Here is a 15,942-nt window from a genome sequence, read left to right on the forward strand (position 1 = left end):
CAATTATGATTAGAGCAGAGTTTGGAGCGAATATGATAGAACCTGCACAGTGATCGTTTGAGAGTTAGAGCGGTAATTAGAACGTACCTCTAAAAGAGCCACTCTGTGCATTGTTCTCTGTGTGTGCAGAGTGCGGGATTTCAGCTTTGGTGGCTTAATTTACAAATATGAGTAGATTTTAAAGCTTGCAGCTTTTCCTCACAGCCTCTTTTCTTTTGGTCCTGACCTGGTGTTTATTTGACTGCTCTAGAGACACAGCCCTAATTGTCCGAAAGCACAAATGTAGATACAAAATTTTAAAAAAACCCAAACTCTTTATTTTGCAGATGACATGGAAGACGTGAATAAAATGGAAAAGGTGATGCTGGAATATGCAGCCATGAGCAGAGAAGTAAGCCATTATATGCAAGCAGTGGAAGATACTGTAAATCAGGTAAATGACTGTAGAGACGTGAAGTATGAAAGGGGCTTATATATTTTAAAATTTCATTTTGGGGGACCCTGCTGAAGTTTCAGCACTGATTCCTGTGAAGTTTAGGAAACAAGGCAAAGATACAGAATTGTGGTGGAAGCTTGCAAACTGTGAGCAACAAAGAGGGAGTAGATCAGGGGTCCACAACCTTTTTTGAGTTTGTGGGCATCTTTTGAATTCTGACACAGGGTGGTGGGTGCAACCACAAAAGCGCTGCTGCAAGAGGTGGAGCCAACCACAAAAAGGCTACCATAGAGGCGGAGCCATGAACACAGAGGATGCCTTAGTGCTGGGAAGAAGAAGAGTAATTTAAGAAGTATACTGGGAAGGAGTGAAAAAAAGCAAGAGCCCAGTAGCACCTATAAGAGTAACAAAATTAGTGGTAGGGTATGAGCTTCCGTGAGCCACAGCTCACTTCCCTGCCACTAATTTTGTTAGTCTTTGTGAGGTTCTCCGTCAGCAGGGGGCGCCGTGCCCGGCGGGTCCGTTGTGGCGGGGGTGCGGTCTTCGCAGACGGCGGGTCCAGGGGGGTCTTGGTCCCTCCAAGGCTGGGCGGGCGGCCTGTAAGCTGGCCCCAGGGGTCCAAGCCTCTCTTTTGATTGGCCTCAGATGGCCCAGGGCTGTTAAGCCATGTAGGTGGCTGGCAAGCACAGCCTCTGGGCCCAGGAACGGTCCTTCCCTCAGGACCTGCCTCCCTGTTTTTCCTCCTCGGCTGGGAAGCTCCTGACCCCTTTTATCCCCTCCCACTCTAGGGGCAGCCCCGCCCCGCTCCCCAATTGCCAGCGCCCCAGGTGAGCCCCATTACCTGGGCTAAGGCTGGCAGCAACACCTGGCCCCAGCCCTTCCTGGGTGGGAGGCTTGGTGCTTCCTCCCCCCGCCCCTGGGGCGTCATTGGGCCCGAGCCTCTGGCCTCCCTGGCTGGCGGGCTGGCCGGCCTATTGCCTGCTGCCGCCGGAACAAGCTCCCGCCCCCTCCCCGTCTCCGGGCGTCAGGTGGGGCCGGGCCTTGCGAGCGCAGGCCTCGCGGCTGCGCCGCTTTGCCTCTGTTGCAGCCGCCGTGGCCGAGTTGGGGCCGTCTACCCCGGCGGCGGCCGCCTCGCCGGCCCTCCAGCCTGCCCGCTCGCGTTTCCCGGGGCGCTCTCGCCTGTGCAGGCCGTCGGCGCCGCGGCAACGCGGCGGCCTTCTCCTGGGTCGCCGGTCCTGCTGCCGTCGTCGCGCCGGTCTGCCCCTGCTACCAGGTAAGCTTCGGGGCCCGTGGGGCCGCGGGAGGTGGTGGCAAGGAGGGAGGGGAGGCCCGTCCCCGGACAGTCTTATAGGTGCTACTGGACTCTTGCTCTTTTCCACTGCTACAGACAGACTAACACAGCTACCCATCTTGATCAATGGGAGGACTAAAACCAACATTGGTTGAAGCTGTCACTGAAATGACATTATTTTAATCTGCCCAGCCGATTGGATCTCCAGTAGCCAATCAAAAGCCCTGCTGGGCAAGTGTCCTACTTGGCCTCACCCACTTTCTAAAAACACTTTGGTGTTGGCTGGTGCCATGGCGCCTACGGGCACCATGTTGGGGACTTCTGGAGTAAATAATTTCTTTTCATTGTCTTGAAATACTACAGCTTGCGGTCACAAATTAACAAGTTCAGGATAAACAAAAAAGAAGTACTTCTTCATGTTGTATGTTCATAAGAGAGGTTGATTTCAAGCTGTGGGTGTTCAAATTAAGGGGTGGCCATTATATGAGAACTAGTATGGTGCAGTGGTTAGAGTGCTAGATTAGGATTTAGAAGACCCAGATTCGAATCCCCACTCGCCATGAAACTCATTGGGTGCTCTTGGGCTACTCACATTCTCTCAGCCTAACCTACCTCTCAGGGTGGTTGTTATGAGGATAAAATGGAACAGTGAGGAGAAACGTGTACAGTGCCTTGACATTCTTGAAAGAATGGCAGGTAAACAATGGTACTTAAACATTCTTTGGAAGCATGAAAATAAGGAGTTTCTGTTACACAGTATGACAATGTTACTCTGATTCCACATTTGTCTGGGAGTAAACAATATTGAACACATTGGGATGTATCTCAGAATGAATATTTTATAGGGGCACCTAATTGTCCAAGGTTCTTGAGCGTTTAGAGTGGATCCCAATCTTCTGTATATCCAGCGAACAAATTGTGCTGTTGCTGTTTATCACAAAATGAGGGGAACCAAGAACCTCAGATTCTAATGAGCCCGCTCTGTTTGTTGCTTTTGCCTCTGATGAGTCTGTGAACCACATAGAAACTTCTGAAGTTGAAGTGATTTGATGGTTAATGAAGGATGGCCAATTGCATGGACAGGAACGTTGTCCCTTTCTATCTTCTCAGCACTTCACTGGCCAATATTTTTTCTGGGTTGTGCATAGGAACTTGGGGGGGAGGGCACTTGATAGGCATACACCTACAATTTCCCCTTGTTAAGACAGCGGTCAGTTTCCCTGGAAGACTTGACTTGTTTTCCTGACAGAGAGCTACGAATTGGAAAGTTCCAGATTAAAAATCTCTCTTCTGCCATGATCTCCTCAGCTAATGTTAGGCACGGCCTTCTCTCAGCTTCCCCGCTCTAAAATCTAATCTAGGGATAATAACCTGGCCTACCTTGTATGGCTATTTTAAGAAACGCTTACTATATTTTAGGCAATTGTACGCTCATAAAAACGAAGTGTTGGCATTATTCTGCATTGACAGCTGTATACTCCTGCAAGCATGGTTACTTTGGGTGGGTTGTGAGGCAAGGAAGACTTGAGGTGCCTTATTGTGAAGTAATTAGTACCGTGTAAACCAAAGCTCAAGAAGCAAAGGGACATACATTAATGCGTGCAGCTGCCTTATTACTGAATTAGACAATTGGTCCATCAAAGTCAATATTGTCTACTCAGACTGGCAGTGGCTCTTCAGGATCTCAAGTCTTTCATATCACCTCCTACCTGATCCTTTACAACTGGAGAGGCAGGGGATTGAACCTGGGGCCTTCTGCATGCCAAGCTGATGCTCTGTCACTGAGCCACAGCTACTCACCCTGACCATCAAGTGTCTGTTAATGAAAAGCAAGACTCTGAATGTGTGAAAGAGCGGGGAGGTGGATTTGGTGGTGGAATGGGGTGAACGGGAAGGTGGCTGTAATGTAGAGGTGAAGGGGCAACAAAGCGGTCATGTCAGATCCTTAATATCTGCTTACTAGGGTGTGCTAATGGGGAAGGAAATTAAGTATATAACAAATCTTTTTAGATAAAGATGGGCAGCCATGTTAGTCTGTCTGTAGCAGTACAAAAGAGCAAGGGCTCAGTAGCACCTATAAGACTAACAACATTTGTGGTAGGGTATGAGCTTTCGGGAGTCACAGCTCACTTCTTCAGATACGGCTAGAATGTGAGTCCATCAGTCCTTATATCTTGGGAGAGTGGAGTGATTGCAGAAGCTGAATGATAGCCGGTGAATGACAATGGCAGGCATGATAGAATAGATAGGGTATGCATTCATGGCTATTATCATTCGGCTTCTGCAGTCACTCCACTCTCCAAGATATAAGGACAGATGGACTCACATTCTAGCTGTATCTGAATAAGTGAGCTGTGACTCACGAAAGCTCATACCCTTCCAATTTTGTTAGTCTTACAGGTGCTACCGGACTCTTTCAGAAATCCTTTTTGTTCTATACAAAAGCGTTTTGTGCCTCCTAACCAGAACACGTTTGCAGGTTCCAACCCTCTGCCTTGAGTTCCATGATCAAAGAAAAGCAGGGTCCAAATGCGCTAACTAAAATCAAATTAATTTTCAGGTGGACATTGTGTCAAGTTCACATCTGTAAGTGCTGTTTCAGTAAGGGCTGGCAAACCACACAAATAGATCCTTTCCCCCAACCCAGTGCATGAGCACATGTTGAACACGTGATCCTGAGCTACCTACCCGTTCCTAGAGCTTAAGTTCCTGTTTTTCCCCTACCTTAAATAACCCTTTAACCTCGCTACTTATAAAACAATAAAAGTGTCTGCTGCAAATGAATGATTGTCAGTAAAACATACAGTTACGTGGCTTCAAAAGCCAGGTCGTTGTTGACTTAAGCTGCTGTTAGAGCAATGTAGCAGGTGAAGCGTACCAACATCCTCTTTTGATTGATTCAGCAGCCCGTTGAGTAAGAAATGAGCAATCGGATTGCAGCGATATTTCCAACAATAGACTGTGGGAAATCCTTTGTTTGATCAGTAATGGAAACTCCCTTCTCTTTGCTGGATTTAACTCACCTATAAGATGACTTACCTTGTGGCTACTTCTCTTTTTCACTAGATTTGAATTACTGTATCTCTCCCAGCACCTTCCCCCTGGTCAAATTAACCAACACCCAGGTCGTTGCCAAGGCCAGGCACTTAAACAATGATGTCATTGGTTGTTGGGGGTTTTCCGGGCTGTCTTGCCGTGGTCTTGGCATTGTAGTTCCTGACGTTTCGCCAGCAGCTGTGGCTGGCCTTTCTTGTTCCGAAGTGTTTCCAATCTTCGGGTCTGTTGGAATGTTTCCTCCCCGTAGAGGTGTTCGATGTATTGTCGAAGGCTTTCACGGCCGGAGAACGATGGTTGTTGGGGGTTTTCCGGGCTGTCTTGCCGTGGTCTTGGCATTGTAGTTCCTGACGTTTCGCCAGCAGCTGTGGCTGGCGAAACGTCAGGAACTACAATGCCAAGACCACGGCAAGACAGCCCGGAAAACCCCCAACAACCATCGTTCTCCGGCCGTGAAAGCCTTCGACAATACAATGATGTCATTATTTAGATTAGGTGTATTTTTATTTTAAAGAGCAGAAAATCTCTCATGTATACAATGATACCCAAGTGTTGTGAGCTAAGACAGACCTGGTTCGTGGAGATTTTCTTTAGTCTTATATCTCGGAGGATGAAAACCAAATCCACTTCTTAGATCCATTTTTATGCTTGTTCAGTCATGAGGTTGCAATAAGGGCAGGCAAAAGGTGTGTCCAGAGTACATTGTGCACCGAGCGGATTCATCTTGCATGCAGTTTCTTACAGGCTGTGACTAACAGCAAACCTAAAGGATTCCGATTATCTTAACCATCCAGGAATGAACTGCTACAAGGGTGTATTTTTTCAGCCTTTGCAAGCTTTGGTATCTCTTGTGTATGTACACGCACACACATACCATGTGCAATAATTAGATGCTGAACCCAGCTGGTGCTGCCCCCGAAGAATGCAAGAACAGGCGTGTTAGATCTGACCAAACATCTATCTATTCCAGCATTCAAATGTGGGCAACCAGATGCTTTGGAGAGCTTATAGGAAGGGCACGATTAGACCCAGTTTTTGAGAGTCAAAGCTCCCTTCTGCAAATAACCAAAGATACCTGAAGCTTTGACTCTTGAAAGCTTATGCTCTGGAAATCTTGTTGGTCTTAGAGGTGCCACTAAGGATGCCAGACCCCCTCCCCCCACACCCTGCCCGCGCTTACCTGGCCAGCGGGGGGGAGCACACCTTCCGTGTGCACTCCCCTGCGGTGCTGCGTGCTCCCGTGCACTGCAGCTGCCTGGCTTGGGCCCATTTTGGCCCGTATCAGGCCCGGATTGGGGCTGCTGCAGAGTGCAGGAGCACTCTTGTCCTCCACAGCGGCCCAAAACGCACCCATTTGGGGACTGTTTTGGCATGGATCAGGCCCATTTTGAGCCGCTGAGGAGTGTGGGAGCACTCCCCCGCTCCGCAGCGATTCAAAACGGGCCCGATCTGTCCCAAAATGGGCCCAAAATGAGCCCGATCTGGGCCAAAACGAGCATGCTTTGGGAAGCTGTAGAGGGCAGGAGCGCTTCCATGCTCCACAGTGGCCCCAATCTGGGCCCCTGCAGAGCGTGGGCATGCTCCCAGGGACTGTGTGATGACATCACTTCCTGGAAGTGACGTCATCACGCTTGCAGGAGTGTGCTTGCATGCGCACCCCCCCCATCCCCGCAGGTAAGTGCCAGGCCCCAATCCCCCACCGGGAAGTTGAGGGAGTCTGGCAACCCTAGGTGCCACTGCTCTCAAATCCTGCTGATATTATTAGGTTTGCTATTGATTTCTAAGAGGACATGACATAAACTAATCATGCCCTGAAGAAGGGAGTTCTGACTCTTAGAAGCTTACATCCTGAAAATGTTTTTGGTCTCTTAAAGGTCCACTGGGCTAAAATCCTGCTATCACTAATAGTAGTTGGTAGACTGATTCCCCCATGAATTTGTGTATTCCTTTTAAAAAGTTATTCAAGTTAGTAGCCATTGCCAAATTTTGTGACTGTAAATTCCGTAAAGTTTGTTTGCTTTTTTGGGGTGTGCTTGCTTTGGCAGCACGTATACTAAAACTGAAATGATACAGAGAAAGTTTGCATGGCCCCTACACAAAGATGACATGCAGATTCGTGAAGCATTCCATATATCTCTGCTTTTTTGGTGTGTGTGTCTGTATAGTTCTTGTAATGACTTCTGACTGTACTGCTTGTACTGACTTCTGACCAAAACAAAAGTTCTCAAAGTGGTTCATGGCATTAACTGAATCTAGTAACTCTCCAAAGTTGTGGCATAACAAAAACGCTTTATTACATGTCTTTGAAAAGAGGCCAAAAAAGAATGTGCGTAAATCTCTCTAGGAACAGCATTCCATGGCTCTGGAGCCCAATCAGAAAGACCTCGTTCTTGATGGAGAGTAATTTTTTCCTTCTTTTTTGAAAAAGACAGCGTCTGGAACAGATCCTTATTGGCTGGTCTTAAAATTTTGAGAGACTCATAAGGGATATGGTGCTTCCTGAGATAACTAGGGCTTAGCTGTGCAGGCCTTAAAGGTCAAAACTAGCCCTTTCGATTGGTCCCAGCAATGAAATGTTATGCAGTGTTGCCCGTGACCCTAGGGAGATGCATACCATCTTCTGCAGTGATCAAGAAGATTAAGTTGACTCACTGCACCAGTGCAAAAACAGCCACAAGGTGCAACAGAGAAGTAAACTAGTGAGCTGTTGTGGCTACTGTGAATTTCCAATGCTGTTCAATGTGACATCTAAGGTAGACATTGAAGAGCAACTCCAGGTGTCCCGAATGAGGGATCACAACTTGCATGCAAGCGAGGAGCTTGATCAAGATAAGATCAGCCGGCCATTGTGTTTGGGGCAAAATTCTCCGCATCCCTAGCAGCAGCTCCTTTTCCAACCACATGTTTGGCTTCACCATGGGAACGCTTGTCAAGGAAGCAGCTAGTGTTGATTGCAAACTGACATTACTGTACGTGGCTGAAAGCATTTCCAAAGCATGCACGCACCGCTAAAATCATTAATATGTCCAATATTTTATTTTGACCTGAGCAAGCATCTTCTAGCAGGCCATTAGTAGGGCAAGCAATCTGTAGTGTGTGTTCCCAAGGAACCCCCAGTGATTTCAGGACAAGTCTCGGGTAGCCGTTGGTTGCACCCATGCAGCTGCCTCCCTGCCTTGAGTGGGGATGAAATGATGCGACGGGCCAGCTTGGCTGTTGCACAGGTTCCAAGTCCAGATTAGCAGCTGGTGGGAAACTGAAGCATTGGAATGTCTTCCTTATTGTTGGCATTTTATTGCACAGTTTGAAACAGGAAGATTTGCAAAATATACTGTGATAGGCATCATGGTGACTGTTCAGAGACACAAATGAATAGTTGCACAAGAGGAAGAGAATTAGTGAGATGGAGGAACCAGCCCTGGGAACAGGCCGCAATGCCCAAGAGGAATGTCAGAATCAACTACTCTATTAACAGAGGTGTTGAGTGATGCTTTCACGCAGAGCCCCAGGATCGTTAAAAGTGCATTACATTGTTAAACCTTGAAAAATAAATAAATACCTACGCATGCCCTACAACAGAGCTGGTACAAATGATTACAAGCTAGGAGAAAAATTGGCACCCTAACTGGACTCCTCCGCCATAACGTTAGGAAACCTGTTGATGGAGAATCCGAAGTACAGCAAAACAAAACAACTCCCAAATTGTACATCACTGTACTGATGTCTCCTTCCAATGGTCTCTGCTTTAGTATTACCTTTCAGGCAAGCCCCTTACAAGCCACTAGCCCACAATAATTTTGTCCCTTGCTTGTCCACCCACATATATTTTGACTTTTTCTTTTCCCCACCAGAGCATCCATTAAGGGCCATTGCCCTGTGAGAAGGGGTCAAGGGAGACCGGGCAGTTCCTTGGGAGACTCCGATCCAAAACAGCTGGAGGACCAATCAAATCAATAGATTGAGTGGGTCATTTTTGGCCCATCCGTATGCTGAAAAAGAGCCCCCAAAACAAATGAATTAACTCAGCAGAATTTGAGCGTGGTTCCTAAATTTGCAAAACTCGGTGCCTGCCTAGTTGCCTGGAGATGAGACGGACAGGCTAAAGGTCCGACATGCATCAGGGAAGGATGGGAGTTAGAGAGTTCTTTCCGACGCTTCATCTGCCCCATTCCGCATCACTCTATCTGAGCTCAGTTGGGTCAGGAGACCAAAAGGGGGACTAGGCCTCCTTTCCCAAACCTGCCCTCAAAACTGAATTTAAAAAAACAACAACGCTTCGTTCGTATCCGGCTTTTCGCCTCAATGGGGACCCCAGCTTGACTTACACCGTTCTCTCCTTCATTTTATTCTCACAGCACCTTTGGGAGGTATGTTAGGCTTAAAGTAGGTGACCGGCCCAAAGTCACCAAGCAGGCATCCGTACCACAGCAGGGATTAGGTTCTGAGAGGGAAGAATTTTCCCAGGGTGGACTGGGATGCCGAAATGGTACTGGAACGGGCCAGCCTAGTGGACTCTCCTCACCTGATGGAGTTGAGAGCCACCTCTCCCGTGCGATGCAGCAAAATTGCAGACACGCCACTGTGAAGAGGACCTCCTTTCCCTCTTCCTAGCCTCTCTCTGTCCAATTGGGAACTCCTTCAGCTGTCCCGTTGGGGGAGGGGTAATCTCTGGAGCCAGCCAGCTGCACCCTGTTCTGTGCCCCAGATGATCCCACTTTTCCAGTCCCCTTCCTAAATCAGGTTTCTTGATTTTTATTTATGTATTAGCCACATTTATACACTGCCTTTCTCCTCAGTGAGGGGTCCCAAAGTAGTTTATATTGTTCTCCTGTCCTTCATTTTATCCTGACAACGACCCTGTGAGGTAGGTTAGGTTGAGAGGGTGTGACTGGCCCAAGGTCAGCAAGCCAGCTTCTATGGCAAAATGGGCATTGTCCATCACTTCATCGGCATACCGACATCCGGGTCTAGAGAATCTAAATGGCTTTATTGATTTTGCATTATTAATTAAAGCAGCCCATGAAAAACAAAAGCATTGCGAAACAGATGGGGCTAGCGGTCTGTTGGGCAGAGCTTGTGCCAGCGGCGTCCTCAGGGCTGGTTGGAAATCTGCAAAGAAAAGCATTAGATTGGTACATCACCACTAACAAGAACTCATACTTGCCTATACCTGGTGGGACCCTGCGGCTCCTCCGTTTTTCTGAACCTGGAAAGCAGAAAGCAGACACGGTTAATGAACTTGTTTGCACTGATGGACTTTTGACTGTATGGTTAGGAGTCTTGTTCAGCATTATCTATTGCAATTATTTATTGTACTATTTATTACACTCTATGCACCATTGCACTTTATTATATTTGTGACTATCAGATTTGCGTGTTTGTTGCTTGCATAGGTGAATTGTGATCCCTGGGAGGGGAAACCCTCATTGTTGGCAGAATAGGGATTCGAACATGGACCTCCCAGATTCTAGTCTGACTCTTCAAGCTCCACACTAGCTGTTGGGTTGCTAACTGGCTTTTCTGTCTATATACACCCAAAGAATGACTGTTTTCAGGCGTGCTTTGGCACTTTTGCATTGCCGTCCTCAGTAGAGCTACACCTTTTTAAGCCTCTTGATTTCAGGGGACGTAAAGGGTGTAACTCTGCTTGGGATGGGACTATAAATGTGCAAAGTTGCACATTAATGTGCACAGATCTGACATTCTTGTGCATCTCGGGTCTCTCAGAGTCCTGTTACGTAGTGTGAAGGTTTTGCAAAGGCTTGGGAATCGCTTAAAAAAAACCCTGGGAAAGGTTTTTTCTTTTGATGTTTTGCTTGCTGCACACTGTAGCCAACTTCAGTTTGTTGCCTAATCATAAGAGTTGAAAGTGGGAGAAGACTGGGTTTGTGCTGTTTTTGTTTGTGGCTGTTTGCGAGAGTTGGTAGTCACAAATTACCAGGGAGCATAGCAAACAATTTTTTAAAAAAAGTCCTCCAGTAATAGAGTTTATGACATGACAGAAAGCATTCCAGCTTTGGAGCAATAAGATCCTCTTCAAAAGAATTCAGGGCCTACCGTGAGTTAAAACCCTGATAAAGTTTCATTGTCCAAATCCAGTTCGTCTTCATTTTTTTTAGCGCTAAAACTCAGAAGTAAAATTCCTTTCTGTGCTCATATAATCTATTAATAGCCCAGGTGTGCTTTTGTGTGTGTGTGCGCGTTTAAAATGGCTCACTGATAGTTGATTTCCAGAATCAAAGGGTATAATTTCATTGGGAATCTCTCTGGAATAAGCCCATTGAAATGAGTGGAAGACTGTAATTTATCTCAGATGACTGTATATCCTTGAGCGTATACAGCCACTGCCTCTTGAAATCTTATAAACTTCTAGGTGTCCTTATTTACCAGGGACAACCCCTGTTTTCTGGAACTCATCGTTTCTATATCATTATTTCTTAGGGATGAAGAGATGTCCTTATTTCATTCCTTTTATCATCATTTATGTTTTTGCTAGGGTTTCCAGATCTAGGTTGGGAAATTCCTGGAGATTTGGGGGTGGAGCCTAGAGAGGATGGGGTTTGGTAAGGGGAGGGGCCTCAGAATGGTATAATGCCATAGAGTCCACCCTCCAAAGCAGCCATTTTCTCCAGGGAAACTGATCTCTGTCACCTGGAGATCAGTTGTAATTCCAGGAGATCTCCAGCTACCACCTGGAGGCTGCCAACCCTAGTTTATGCCAACAGTTTCGGTTCTCTGCTTTTTGGTTTCATAGAGTCATTGGTGTGGGGTTTTTTATTCATATTGTAAACTTTAAATATGCAATTGAGATGGCATGTAGTCATTTATACATATCTACGTAGAGGTTTAGATCCCACAGATCTGTCTTGTTGTCTGCTGATCAAAGGGACTCTTGTATCAATGGTAAGCCTAACTACAGCAGTTAGGATTTTATATGCGCAAAAATGGAAAAGCACAGAATTGCCTTCAATTGAAAATTGGATTATGAAAATGATGGAGCTAGGAGATGGCTAAACTTACAGCTTTGATCAGAGATAAAACATTGTCTACTTTTTTGGCTAGCTGAAATCCCCTTATTGACTTGCTGCGTGAAATAAGGAAAAATTATTTGATGATTTGTGGCTTTGATTTTTAGGATTTTTAAGAAGAAAAAACTGGGGAAAAACAAATAGATGGGAGGCAGTAATGGAAAAGGAAATTTTGGAGAGATTAAATTTTAAGTACGATGTTTGTTAAAAAAGATAAGTGTTGTACAGAAGAATGGAAATGAAATATGTATTATTGTTGTAATTCTAAGTTCTGTTTTTTTTTTCTTGTAAGCTTTTTACTATCCTTTTCTTTATTTTGCTTTCTGTCCTTTTTATTGGGCTTTTAATTTTATGAATAGAATATTTTTTTTTAAAAAAAGTTTCTCTTACATCTGAATATCTTTTGGCTCTAACTATCCTCAAATAATACTGCCAGTCTCTATGAAGTAGGGTTGTCAGGTCCTTTGAGTCCCCCAGCCGGAGTCTGGGAGCCTGGCACTTACCCTGCGTCGGCTTTGGCGTCTTCACTCGCGTGTGCAGTGTGCGTGCTCCCAGCATGCGTGATGACGTCACTTCTGGGAAGTGACATCGTTGTGGTCAAAGGGTAGCCCCGCAGCGCTTCCGCGCTTGCCAAAGGGCTGAATCCCTCCCGTGGGCCCAGTTTGGCCCAAAACACACCTGTTGCATCCCCCCGCTGGCCAGGTAAGTGGGGGGAGGAGGTGGGAGCATGGGATCCCCCACCCCGGTTGGGGGAATGGCAAGCCTACTATGAAGTTAGACATTCCTGCCATTTGCAGATATTCCCTGCACCTGGGCCTTGGCACATTGTCTATATTGATATGAGTTAGATGGCTTCTACAAAGGGTTGCCAGCTTCCAGGTGCCAGCTGGAGATCTCCTGGAATTACAACTGATCCTCAAGCCATAGAAATCAGTATCCCTGGAGAAAATGGCTGCTTTGTAAGGTGGACTCTATGGCATTATACCCAGCTGAGGCCCCCTCCCATCCTCAAACCCTCCCTCTCCATGTTCCACCCCCCCCCCCAAATCTCCAGATATTTCACAGCCCGAAGCTGGCAACCCTAAATCTACACATGGCAATACAATTGTATAACTCTATTGTTTTATGTCCCTCTCCAAGGTTGTGTTATTCTAGGTCTCTAATGATGCAATCTTAAGCAGACCTACAACAGTCTAAGCCCGTTGATTTCAACAGGCTTAGACTGGAGTAACTCTGCTTAGGATCTCACTGTAAACTCCCTTTGTGGCCTATCGAGTTACTGGGCCGGGCTAGCCCCGTTTCGTGCACATAGGTGTTTTGAATAACTTTCTTGGTCATGTCCAGCAATTGTTCCCCTGTAGTTCTAGCTATGTCCATGACAAGGTGCTCAGTAAGTGCCATTTCACCTGGTGGGATGGCTGACAATTTGTTGATAGTGGAGTATTTTCCTAACACTTTTTAAACCTAAAGAACAAATACCGTCTAGGTTTTCCAGAGAAAGCAGAACAGGCTGTTGCAGTAGAGCTTATGCAGTGGGGATGTTTGAGATGAGAGCAGGGGTATTACAAGCATGTTTCTATTTCCATGTGTAACATGGAAAGTGTGGAACTTCAAAAGCCGAACGAAAGGCTGCATTTCTTTTCTGTATTTTTGAGGGTGGGGTGGTATTGCTTTGCCCGTAGTACTTTGCCCCATCTTGTGGCCACCAGGAAAACAAAATGTACAAAACAGTAACAATCACAGAATAATTTATGTAAAATAAGAGGGAACTGTGCTATTTTGCATAATTTATTCGGGTTGCAGAAAGCCGATTTCCTGGGTATGGCATTTGGATCGCTTTTGTTTCTTTGGGCGGCATGTACACACACCCTACTTTAATCCTGCCAAGAGAGGCAGCAGGGAAATGTCACGCATTGACTGTCTGGTACGACAGTTAAGGAACAAACTATTTGTGAGTGGTCCTGAGAAGGAGGCAGATTTGGAGGGAGGCCCCCTGGTGTGGTCGTTGTTGCTCTTTGTTGTGTGAAGATTTTGCTTGTTTTGTGTTGACTTTCATTGTTAAGGACTTTGGTGACTTTTGCAGCACATGATTATTAAGAGAGCCCAATAATGGCTGTGTACTCAAAATCATATTGCATTAGTAAGGCCGTTATGCAGACCCTTTTCAACCCCCTGAAAGTGGCAGAACTTTCTAGAATTAAGCACTCTTTGCTCTCTAGGCAACGGAATAGGCAAATTCTAACCTCACTGTGGTACGGAATAGCCATTGTGGTTGCCTATTAGCTTCTCTCCCTAGAAAAGTAGATGAAGCTGAGAAGAGGATGAAGTGACTCCTCACAAGCTTCATAGGATGGGAGGTGGTGGACTGGGAAGGAGGAATGGAACTAGTCAGATGAGGAAGAAGATGGTGTGTGGACTTGATGGGGAGGCATACCAGGTAGGATGGAGAGCGGGCTCTTATTTTATGGATTTCATGTAGCTAAAAAGACTAGGGATTGGGAATCCTACAGTTGGAGAGGGAGTTTATAAAACCCATTTAGTGCCACCTATCCCACTGCTCGTCCATCCACTGGTCCAAAGCTTTGTGGACAGCTGTGGGCCACAAGAAGAAGAAAGTATCACAATGATGGATGTCTGCAGAACTCGGTGTCTCCAACAAACATCCTAAGCCAAGACCAAACAAAAGCCAGTCTTCAGTTTTTGTGGTGTGGGGGAAATCCTCAAATCTGGAGACCTGTCAGACAATGACTGAGGGCCAGCCTACTGGCAACTTATTTACTGTCCTGTTTTTAATGGAAGCAGTCTTGATCTCCCAGAGAAGTAGTTTTCAGACATCTTACCTTCAGGAACCATGGCCATGTTGACTGGTCTACCTCAGAATCCTTGTGTGATATTGGAAGTCTGATGTTTTCTGAGGCACGCAGTCCGTTCCCTTGGGCCTACCTATTGGTCCTAATCCTTGCCCTATATTAACTGTGTGTGTACTCTAGCACACATCCCGCAATGCTGGTGAAGAGCAGAAATCTTTAAGGGAAACTTGACTTCCATTTTTCGTTGTCTCCTAGAAGAAATTCTGGTAAGCTTCTGAGGAACCTATGGCTTTTCATTACGTTCTTTGAAATCTAGTCCCCTGAGGAAGCTGGGGCTGGGACTAGTGATATGGAAGACTTCCAGTATATTTTTTAAAAGATTAAAAACAGTATTGTGTAGAGAAGAAACACACATTACTCTGTGCTTGGCTGGGCCTATTCTGTTTGGTTTTTATTTTCCTTCTCCAACATGTTTTCAGTAAACCTTCAGTGTGGTGTTTGGTTGAATGACTAATACGTGTTAGTAGATTTGTGTTCGATTCTGAGTCACCTCTTTGTTGTATTATGACTGAAATCCCTATGGAAATGAAATATTGTAGAGGACTTTAACCTTTTGTTCCAGGGATGTGTTTTGACATAACCACTCTGTGTCAACACAGCCTGTGTTATGGGACAAACATTTTGACTGGTGAAAGTTGGGTTGATTTTTATTTTACGAAGGGATATTTTATTCCTAGCTACATTTGGTTAAAGAAATAAAAGATGAGATGAGCCATATGGAGTCCCCACCCTGGAATACGGAGCTGTTCTCACATTAGCGCTTGAGTTGGAATGCAGCCCACGTCTGACGTTATTTGAATAAATAGGCCAGGATCCACAGAACCATACAGCTAATTTTGTACACTCACCAAAGCTTCTCTTTTATATTCCTAGGACAGGCCTCCTCCCCACTGAAATGTGCAAACTGCTTTTGAAACTCAGCTTCAAAGACAGGTTGTGATGTACCACTATGAGTGTAAACTGGAGAGCCAGTTTGGTGTAGTGGTTAAGAGTGCAGGACTCTAATCTGAAGAACCGGGTTCGATTCCCCACTCGATTCCCCACTTGAAGCCAGCTGGGTGACCTTGGGTCAGTCACAGCTCTCTCAGAGCTCTCTCAGCCCCACCCCCCTGACAGGGTGTTTTGTTGTGGGGATAGTGATGGCATACTTTGTAAACCGCTCTAAGTGAGTGTTAAGTCATCCTGAAGGGCAGTATATAAATCAAATGCTGCTGCTGTTGTTGTTGTAATTGTGTCCTTTAAAAAAATTATTTAGAGAATCCT

The 15,942-nt window shown here is 46.0% G+C and overlaps 1 protein-coding gene and 1 non-coding gene across 2 annotated transcripts in view; both read left to right on the plus strand.

Moving 5' to 3' along the window:
- NSMCE2 (NSE2 (MMS21) homolog, SMC5-SMC6 complex SUMO ligase) overlaps positions 1-15,942 on the plus strand; it is a 277,066-nt gene that overhangs the window by 47,145 nt on the left and 213,979 nt on the right. The window contains exon 3 of the mRNA XM_054984764.1: positions 327-433. Within this exon, the coding sequence (XP_054840739.1) occupies positions 327-433 (107 nt within the window). The remainder of the gene's footprint in view (positions 1-326; positions 434-15,942) is intronic.
- Positions 6,811-6,917, plus strand: LOC129334139 (U6 spliceosomal RNA). The gene has a single exon (XR_008597479.1). It is a non-coding gene; the product is annotated as a U6 spliceosomal RNA (small nuclear RNA).

The sequence above is a fragment of the Eublepharis macularius genome, chromosome 7 (genome assembly GCF_028583425.1).
Source record: "Eublepharis macularius isolate TG4126 chromosome 7, MPM_Emac_v1.0, whole genome shotgun sequence".
Lineage (NCBI taxonomy): Eukaryota > Metazoa > Chordata > Lepidosauria > Squamata > Eublepharidae > Eublepharis > Eublepharis macularius.